Source organism: Culex pipiens, chromosome 1, assembly GCF_016801865.2.
Source record: "Culex pipiens pallens isolate TS chromosome 1, TS_CPP_V2, whole genome shotgun sequence".
Lineage (NCBI taxonomy): Eukaryota > Metazoa > Arthropoda > Insecta > Diptera > Culicidae > Culex > Culex pipiens.
The window spans coordinates 80,218,048-80,228,078 of record NC_068937.1 but is presented as its reverse complement, the minus strand read 5'-3'; the positions used below and the strand labels follow the sequence as shown (position 1 = coordinate 80,228,078).

Below are 10,031 nucleotides of genomic sequence, written 5' to 3'. Positions count from 1 at the left end.
CGATGAACTCGAAGCATTCTCCAGAGCTGGCGTGAGGGTAGTCATCAAGGTTGCCGTTCATGCCACCAGCATTTTGGTAATAAAGATGACATTGCTGAATCCTCGAGGAACCCCTAGCTAACGAGCGAGGGTGGGTGAGCGGTGCGTCGGAGGATTGCTGAGAGCTGGAAGGTTGTGAAGCATCAGGGAGCGTCGACTGAACGGAAAAACGCGAATACATGCCTGGGAGCGCATTTTGGAAGACCCGTTCTCTAAAGACGTACACAGGGCCGGGACGACTTTGATGTCCGGAACTAGATACGTCGCAGCGGAGCGGTGGCGCGACTGTGACGGGAGAGTCGGGGTCTTCCATGATGCGGTTGCTGCAGCTCGGTAGATCGCAATGTACGGGTGTCGTCCGATCGTCGCTAGAATGCAGGCGGGCATCAGGGTCGAAGACGTCACGTTCGTGAAAGGCTGGATTGTACTTGCCTGCGTTTGGCGTTTGGAAGACCCTTTCTCTGGAACCGTACACAGGGCCGGGACGACTTTGATGTCCGGAACTAGATACGTCGCAGCAGAGCGGTGGCGCGACTGTGACGGGAGAGTCGGGGTCTTCCATGATGCGGGGGTTCGTGCGTCCCGGGTCAGCAATGTCCAACGGCCACCTTCTTGGTAACGGGTAGCTGCAGCTCGGTGGGTCGCAATGTACGGGCGTCGTCCGATCGTCGCTAGAAAGCAGACGGGCATCAGGGTCGAAGACGTCACGTTTGTGAAAAGCGGGATTGTACTTGCCTGCGTTTGGCGTTTGGAAGACCCTTTCTCTGGAACCGTACACAGGGCCGGGACGACTTTGATGTCCGGAACGAGAAACGTCGCAGCAGAGCGGTGGCGCGACTGTGACGGGAGAGTCAGGGTCTTCCATGATGCGTATGTTCGGGCGTCCCGGGTCAGCAAATATGGCGTATTGATCGTCAAGAAGAGGGCAGCAGTCGAAAAACCTTGTCGAGATGCGGGGCGATACGTCGATCGAAAAGACGGACGTTAATCCGTTCGACGTTTCGCGAACCCCGAGGTGGCAACGCTAGGTCGCCTGGTGAAGTCAATAAACTCGCGGAAGGCCAATCCTGCAGGCCAGTTGTCCGCGTCCAGAGATGAATCTCGGTAGTCCCGGCTTACCCCAACCTTGAACGTGATAGAAGAGAGTTCGGCGACGTCGACTCCTTTTTTCACAAGCATCTTAACCACGACGGGATCATCTTCGTCGACGGAGAGGCACTCTTTCACCATCGTGCAGATGTCGTCTTCCGTTACAGTTGGTGGGAAACTGGACAGCCAAATGTACCACAAATCGTCGGGCTCAGCGTCCGCGATGATGAGAACAGACGTCATAGCCTTTTTTCCACGGGATGCGGCCGGAATGTTTGCTTTTCCAGGTGGGTCCGCGCTCGAGTCCCGCTGTCGCTTTTGGCCGAGGGTAGGCCAGTCGGACGAAGAAGTTGATTGTGCTTCGACTTTTTCGTTGAGCGCGGCAACCGTCGATGCAAGTTTAGCGATATCGCTCTGCACCGTTTTCATTGACTCGACTAAAGCTTTGGGGCCAGCGCCGTTTTCTTTGACGAGGTGACGGAAATGACTGCTCAAGAACAGCTTACTGCACTCGTCGCACATCCAGAAGAAGTTATTGGGGTGCGTCCCCATAACGTCGAGTGCCGGGACGTCCACTTTGACGCAAATCATGTGGAAGGTCGACTCGCAGAAACCGCGACACACGATGCGGTCCGAATCAGAAACCTTTTTGTTACACTGTTTGCAGCCCATATTGCGGATATGTCGTTCCCCTCGGAAGCCCTCTCGAAATGGGTAAAGCGCGTAAGCAGAATTGGGTACACCGTCTTTGTTCTTACAATGGGTGGAACTACCGAAGCGTGGATTGTTGTTGTTATTCCAGCCGGAAAGTATGGAGGTACCGAAAATGACGCTAGGTTTCACCAGCAGCGGCAGCAAATTTGCTGATTTATTGCACGAGACTCGCGAAAAAATGGGTTGTTTTCGCGGAACGAACACTACGCGCGGGTGAAAACAGCACTCAGGAAACAATACGGATACGTACGATAATTGGTGAGTAAATCACATCAAAAAATTAAAAAGAACTTGGCACCGTTAAAAAGTGATGTAAACAAAAAAAGTTGAATTTGGGAGTGGAATTAAAAAAAAACAGTTATTTGTAGAGTTTTAGGAATTCCTGTGATCTTAGGATTAAAAGAATGTTAGAAATTGCTGAAATTTAAAAAAAAAAACCAAAAACTTTTATAATTATTAGCATTAGCATTAGCATTAGCATTTTAGGACGCCCTATCCACGGATGGCTCCACAACGCTTATCCCACTGTTTGGTCTGGTTGTGTTAGACCCTCATCCGGAACAATAATCCAACACGGGAGATACCATGTCTTCATCTTTTGATGAGTGTGTAATACAGCCCAGGGCATAAGGGGGTCCTCGCCGGGTCCAAGCTATCCTTTGGGGAGCGGAAGGAATGTTAGTAAACACCTATCTAAAGTGCGCAAGGATCCCTACGACACCTTAGTGGTATAGATGTTTGTAGGGTGAAAAACTTTTATAATTTTCAAAATAATTTGAAAACTTTGGAAGTTTCAAAAATTTCTGGGTATTTTTTTGGCATTGAAGATATTTCAGGAATTTAAAAGAAATTGTTGGAATTTTAGGATTCAAGGATTTTTATGTTTTTTTATTAGAATTAAAAGTGTTTCTGGAATTGAAGAGATTTTGTTACAATTGGTGGAATTCCGGAAATTGAAGAATTTTTAAATTTTTGAATATAAGAAATTTTAGTAATCCGAGTTTTTGGTATTTTAGATATTTTAGGAATAAAAAATATTGAAACTGAAGTCATTTTTAAAACTTTCGGAATTGTAGTGATTTCAGAAATAATTATCTATGATTTTTTGAAAATCATGTTAGCAATTTTAGGAATTTTGTTTTTTTATCGAAGTTTTGAAATTATTACAGTTTAACCCTTTCGAGCCTGATGGGTCATATATGACCCAAATATCAAAATTTCCAAAACTAGCCTATTCATTTTCCCATCATTGACTAAAAAAATATTTTTTTTTTTAAATTCAGGCCTTAAAGGGTTAAGAAACCATAATATTTTTTGAATTCTACAGTTTTGTAAAATTTCTGGATTGTTTAGAATTGCAGGAGTTCTTAGATTTATAAATAAATTTAGAATTTATAGGGGGGAGGCGATTCGAAGTGTGCGTGCGTAATAACGCGGTGTTGTGCTCCGGCCGGTCCGCCGAATTTACTCGCGAATCCGTGGTTATCCGGCTTACCGCGACGTAAAGTTCCCGTCAGCAGGTGTCGGAACCAGTAGTGAACCGGTGTGAAATAAAATCCGCGTTCAGCGATCGCAAAATCGCCAATATTTCGCAGAAAAATTGGTCGATCTTGCGGATCAGATCTGGCCAAACAAACGAACAATAAATTGCTCCCCGGCAACAAGAAGCTCGTCGTCGTCGTCTTCGGTCCTTCGCATCGCGGTAGTATTGTGTGATCGTACCGTCGTCGTCACAAACGGTCCGCGTGTGGTGTTGCTTGGAAGTGTGGAAGAGATTTCGAAGGCGCAAAGTGGGTCGGTGTGAAATAGTAGTGCGACAAAATAAAATCGGCAAAAAGTTTTTATTCTAAAAATTCTAAAAATTAAAAAGAAAAGTGGAAGCAAGTGAGCGTTGCGTACGTGCACAAAATTTGTTTATTCGTCAAGCTTATGTAGACTACTTACAATTTTCTTACATACTAGATATTATTTCTATTGTACAGATTTTTTCGTAGTTCCGGTTTAGACATTTCGAAATGTATGTACTGTGAATTTTCATTATAAAAGCGCATCATTTGATTTAATGGCGAATTTTTTAAATAATTTGTCGTGTATGCAGTTATTCTAAAAAGTTGTGAATGTCTAAGAGTACGGCTTGGTTCATGAATACTATTGCGTATTACTGAAAATAATGCTGCTGACTGTATGCGTTGAGAAATAATGTCGTTGATGAAAGAGAGCATGGCAAATTTACGACGTTCTTGTAATGATTGTATGTTTATGAGCATGCAGCGTGCTTCATACGATGGGAGAGGAAATGCAGTCCAGTTAAGTTTACGTAGTGCGTACAGTAAGAATTGTTTTTGGACAGATTCAATACGTGCTTGGTGTACGGCATAGTATGGATTCCAGACGATACTACAGTATTCCAAGAGTGGCCTGACATACGTTATATAGAGTAATTTAATAGTATACGGGTCCTGGAAGTTGAATGCAAAGCGCTTTATAAAGCCTAATGTACTTTTTGCCTTGTTTATTATTGTGTTATAGTGTTCTACAAAAGTTAGTTGTGAGTCTAGGATGACACCTAGATCACGTACTACTTTGCATTTTTCTACTGGTTGGTTTCCTAATAATACTGTTATGTTTGGTGTTTCATGTTTTCTGCTGAAGGCAATGGAATTACATTTCTTTACATTCAATTGGAGTAGGCTTTTACTACACCATGTGTAGAAAAGATTAATTTCGTTTTGGAATACATGACTGTCATTGGCATTTCCTATTTCCATATACAATTTCATGTCGTCTGCATATACAAGTACGTTAATTTTTTTAAGAATGAAGGAAATGTCGTTTACATACAAGATGAAAAGAAGAGGTCCTAGATGGGATCCTTGCGGAACCCCAGAGGTGACGTGAATTGATTCCGATAGTACATTTTGGAAGCGAACAATTTGTTCGCGCTTAGTCAAATATGACTTAAGCCATTCCAAAAGATTCGGTTGAATTCCAATTTTCTGCAGTTTGAAGATTAATAATGGTATGTCGATTCTGTCAAATGCCTTACTAAAGTCTGTGTAAATTGCTTCTACGAAATTGCGATTATGCATTGCATTCAGTGTAAAATTTACAAATTCTAAAAGGTTGGTGCTAGTAGAGCGGCCTTTAAAAAAGCCGTTCTGTTTACATGTGATGCGGTTTTTTACTTGCTGAAAGATTTTTTCATTTATAATAGATTCGAAAAGTTTTGGAATGCAAGACAAAAGGGCAATTCCGCGATAATTACGTATGTCTGATTTTGGGCCTGACTTGAAAATAGGCACCAAAAAAGACTTTTTCCATGTTTGTGGGAATTTTCCAGTATTTATTGACATGTTGAAAAGATGATGCAGTGGATATGTCAATTCTTCTGCAAGGTTCTTTAGGAATGCAGGTGCTATTCCGTCGGGTCCTGGTCCTTTTGATGAGTCTAAGTCCTTCAATGCCTGGCGTACTTCCGTTTCTGACAAAGAATTGACTGAGACGTCATTTGGAAATTCCGGTATATATGAAAAGTAGTCGCGGTCGCGGTCTTCTTCGGAAAATGAGGTGTATACTTCTTTGAAAAATTTTGAAAAAAGATTGCAAATTTCTTTTGAGTTACTGCCTACATTTTCGTCCAGTTGCATTTGCGATGGGAAGTTACTACTTTTGGATTTGGATTTTACGTAATTAAAGAAATTTTTCGGGCATGATTTGACTTCAGATTCGACTTTACTATTATATTCTTCGTTGGCAGAATTGAGTGCCGAAAAAAAATGGTCGGAAATATTTAGATAATTCAGAAGATTTGTGTCATTTGTATTGTTTCTGTATAGTTTGTAGGCTTTTTGTTTTCTGTTTTTTAAATTTCTTAGTTGTGGAGTGAACCACACTGGGTATTTATTGCCTGTGTTATTACGTCGTCTTCTTTTAGTAGGTACGGTTTCAGATGTTATAGTGTTAATTTCCGTATAGAATTTTCCTACTAATTCGTCGACATTTCCTTCATTATTAAATAAATTTTGCCAGTCAATTGCAAGTAGTTTACGTTTGGCTTCTACAAAGTTTGTTTTATTGTATTCCAGGACTTCTTCATATTCCCAGTCAATGGGCAAAGTGTTTTTATGGACATAAATAGAATATTCAATTGCTGTATGGAAGACTTCATTCTTCCAAAGGGGGGTTACAGATTCTTGTACATGAAAGTCTTCAATACAGTTAGTGAATAAAAGGTCTAAAAATGAATTTCTTTGGTTTTTTACATGATTGATTTGGAAAAGTCCATAATTTGCAATATTGTCAAAGAGAAAATGCAAAGTTTCATTTTCCCCAATGACTGGGAGAAGAATTGCTTCATTTTCTTGGTCAGATATAAATTCGACTTTGCTTTGATTAAAGTCGCCATAAATGTGAAGTTTTACTTCCGGTTCCATTTTTGATGTTATGATTTCTACTGTTTTAAAGAATAGTTCATACGACTGTTTATTTGCATGGTCCGGCGGAAAGTATACTGATGCAAAAATGTGTACTTGGCCTGCAATAGTGGCTTTGGCCCAGACTTGTTCAAATTGAAAATGTTTTTCAGTTACAATTTCTTTTGGATTAAGTCTGGCATTTATGGCTAAGAGGACGCCGCCTCCTGACTTTTTCTGACTGAGATTTAAATTTCTATTGCCTAGGAATACAAAATAATTGTTTCCAAAAATTTCTTCAGGGTGGACGCTTTCGTCCCAGTTAGTTTCAGTTCCAAGAATAATGTCGAAAGAATGTGAGAGAATGTTTAAAGAAATTTCCTTCATTTTGCCTGGGCTTTTCATGCGATTGAAATTCTGACAATAAATTAGAATTTCATTCGCATTCTGTTGTTCCGTTGAAGAAATTTTTGGAGACATACTTAAATTATTAATAGTACTTACTGCCTCTTGCGAGGGTGTCATTTCTTCTTCCGTGTTAGAAGGCGTCAATGCTTGTAAAAATTCGACGATGTAGTCGGCAGGTAAAATTTGTTGGCGGCTTCGCGCGAATGCTGCAGGTATTGAAGTCTTCTAGTTGTTACATATTTCCTGTAGGTTTCCAGGTCGGTGAGGGTTTGCTTAGGTGAAATTCCAATTGTTGAATTGTATTCCATGAAGATGTTCATAAGATGTTCAGGTTCAGTAGGCAGGCCATTGGATGCAAAAAAGACATGCATGCTGGTTAGTGTTAGTCCGTCTATGCAGACGTCCGGTTTTTGGTCCTTCAGATACGCCAAGTATAGTCTGAGATTGTCATAGACTTTAATTTCGCGGAGTCTGGCCAGCAGGAAACGGCCATCGCCGACTGCAGACTGTTCAGTTAGGCGTACTATGGGCGGCTTCATTGGGTCCAGACAGAACATACTGTCTGTTACTTCAGGAGTTTGTGATGACGTTTTTGCTGGCTGCGTGGTGGCGTTTAGAGGTGGGACGATTGGCGTTTTTTCCTTCCGGTAGGGGTTGATGGTTTCCCCTTTTCGGAAGTTGATGAAGTTTGAATTCGATGTAGTTGGAGGTTGGCCAGAAAATTCGACCCTTGCCTGGTCTAGAAGTTCCTTGTCGGACAATTTGGTTGACGAATGAGTGAAAAAGTTGCTGCTACTTGCGTTGTCCTGGTCGAATTGATTGTCTTTTAAGTTAAAATGTGGCGTACTTGGGTTTCGGCCTGCGTCAGAGTTGCAGTTGGTCTGGTGCTGTTGCCGACGAAGATGTTGATGTGATTGTTGTTGCTGTTGCCGGCGTTGCTGATGATGTTGTTGTGATTGTTGTTGTTGCTGGTGCTGAGTTTGTTGACGATGTTTTCGGTTGCGGCGACGTGCTTTTTCGGCTTCCTTTTCCTGAAGACGGCGAGTCCGCTGCCTGGCGTCGAAGTCGGTCCAGTCTGGCTTCCAAATTTTTTTGCTGCCGATAAGTCGCCAGCCAGATTCGATTTCCAGTACGGTTTGTTCGTTTAATTCTTCTGCCAGTGATTTTTGCCGGACTTCAATTTCATTGTCTTGCAGTTTATTGATGGATGAAGTGAGGGCCCTCACTTCATCGTGGACTGCTAAAATTATGTCCGAGGGGCATTTTTCTGCTGAGGCAATTGTTTTAATTATGTCATCCCGGTGGGATGACGTAATTTCCTGGATACGGCAGAATGATTCAGCGAGTTTATGATTCTGGTCCGAGGTGGTGTCTTCAAATGCTTTTCTGACTTCGTTTAAGGGGAAGTCCATTGCCGGTGCCTGTGTTAATACTGCCGAAAGTATTCGACTTGCGATTTCTGCAGATTTCTTAATTTCTTCCTGCAGGCCTATGATTTTATTATGCAGTTCATTAAGGGCTTCTTGGTTTGTCTTGTCATTGGTCTTGATGTGAGTCAAGATCATATGACTGCCTTCTAAATGATGCTGCATTATTTTTCTAATGTCGATTTCCATATGTAGGTTATTTCGACAAAGGCTGCATATAGGAAGTACATGTAGTTGCAAGTCGTCTTCGGAGCCACGTTTGACCCCAATACAGGCTGCGTGAAATTGTCGATTACAAATGCCCGTACAGTTCCAGAGGTATTGTTGGTCGAAGGGTGAAGAGCACGTCGGCACATAGCACTGCATTTTGCTTACGTTTGTTAATAAGTGCACACGCGACGCGCGACAAAAAAAAATAAATATGTTTACGTTTACGTTTGTGGACTGGGTCAGTGAAGGTAAATAAAAATAAGGTGTAGAGCGAATTAAAAAACGCGTCCGTCCGGTAAAAAGACTCACCCCCCCCTCCGCCACCCGCTTTTGGGCGGCTGTACCCCAGGTTAGGGGCGGCCCAAAACCACGTGAGGTTTCGGCTCCCTTTCCCCGTGAGCGGCTCTGAAGAGGTGAGCGACCCTCCTCCCCCCCCTTCTTCGAGCGTCTGTTCCGCAGGTTAGGGGCGGCTCGAAGAAACTGGTGTCTGGCTCCATTGCCGAGGTAGGCGTCTGTTCTCCATGCTAGGGGCGGCTTACAGCGGATAGAGTTCAGACCCCCCCCCCCTCGAGCGTCTGTTTCCCTGGTTAGGGGCGGCTCGAAACAGCGTCTGTTCCCCAGGTTAGGGGCGGCTGATTAAAAGTCCCAGTGCCAGGGTGGGACTCTAAACAGTCCTGGTACGACGGTCCTCCGGCGAGACAGGGGGTTGGTGATGGCTACACGCACCCGCCGTAAAACTCAAGTGCAGAGAGCTCCAGATGCGAGCCGATCCAATCGCCGACCCGATTTTCGGGGATCCAGGGATTGGAAACTCGGGACGTGGAACTGCAGGTCTCTCAATTTCGATGGGAGCGACCGCATTCTTTCCAACGAATTGCGGGTCCGCGGCCTCGAAGTCGTGGCGCTGCAGGAGGTGTGCTGGAAGGGGAAGGACCACCGAGAGTACGGGGGTTATACTATGTACTGGAGCGGCGGCGACACACACGAGCTGGGGACAGCTTTTATCGTGCTGGGCGAAATGGCGAAGCGCGTGATTGGTTGGTGGCCAGTCAACGACAGAATGTGCCGGTTGAGAATCAAGGGCCGATTCTTCAATCTGAGCATCATCAACGTGCACAGCCCGCACATGGGAAGCGACGCCGATTGCAAGGACGCTTTCTACGAGCTTCTTGACCGCGAGTACAGGAAGTGTCCAAAACACGACGTCAAGATTGTCATCGGTGACTTAAATGCTCAAGTCGGCCAGGAGGAGGAGTTTAGACCGGTTATTGGGAGGTTCAGCGCCCACCAGCAGACGAACGAGAACGGCCTACGACTCATCGATTTCGCTACCTCTCGAAACATGGCCATACGTAGTACCTTCTTCCAGCACACCCCCCTATACAAGTACACCTAGAGACGCAAATCGACCATGTTCTCATCGATGGTCGGCACTTCTCGGACATAATCGACGTCAGAACCTACCGTGGCGCGGACATCGACTCGGACCACTACCTGGTGGTGGCCAAGCTGCGCCAACGCCTGTCTGAGGTCAACAAGATCTGGTACCGTCGCTCGCAGCGGTATAATCTGGAGCGGCTCAAGGATCCTGAGGTCGCTACCCAGTACGCGCGGGAACTCGAAGCTGCGTTGCCTGACGAGGGTGAGCTCGCCGAAGCCCCTCTGGAGGCCTGCTGGAGCCATATGGAAGCAGCCATCAACGCAGCGGCATCGAGCGCCATCGGGTACGTGG

The 10,031-nt window shown here is 44.4% G+C and overlaps 2 protein-coding genes across 2 annotated transcripts; one reads left to right on the top strand and one right to left on the bottom strand.

Annotated features, from left to right (window-relative positions):
* Positions 1 to 1,023: 1,023 nt before the first annotated feature.
* Positions 1,024 to 1,800, bottom strand: LOC120430365 (uncharacterized). Its single transcript, XM_039595466.1, has one exon. It carries the CDS (start codon positions 1,798 to 1,800, stop codon positions 1,024 to 1,026), a length of 777 nt encoding a protein of 258 aa, XP_039451400.1.
* Positions 1,801 to 9,011: 7,211 nt separating this feature from the next.
* On the top strand, positions 9,012 to 9,695 carry LOC128093217 (craniofacial development protein 2-like). Its single transcript, XM_052709220.1, has one exon. The coding sequence runs from the start codon at positions 9,012 to 9,014 to the stop codon at positions 9,693 to 9,695; it is 684 nt and encodes a 227-aa protein (XP_052565180.1).
* Positions 9,696 to 10,031: the final 336 nt, after the last annotated feature.

Coding starts and splice junctions, on each gene's coding strand:
- LOC120430365 (XM_039595466.1), bottom strand. CDS start 1,800: ATGGGCTGCAAACAGTGTAACAAAAAGGTTTCTGATTCGGACCGCATC.
- LOC128093217 (XM_052709220.1), top strand. CDS start 9,012: ATGGCTACACGCACCCGCCGTAAAACTCAAGTGCAGAGAGCTCCAGAT.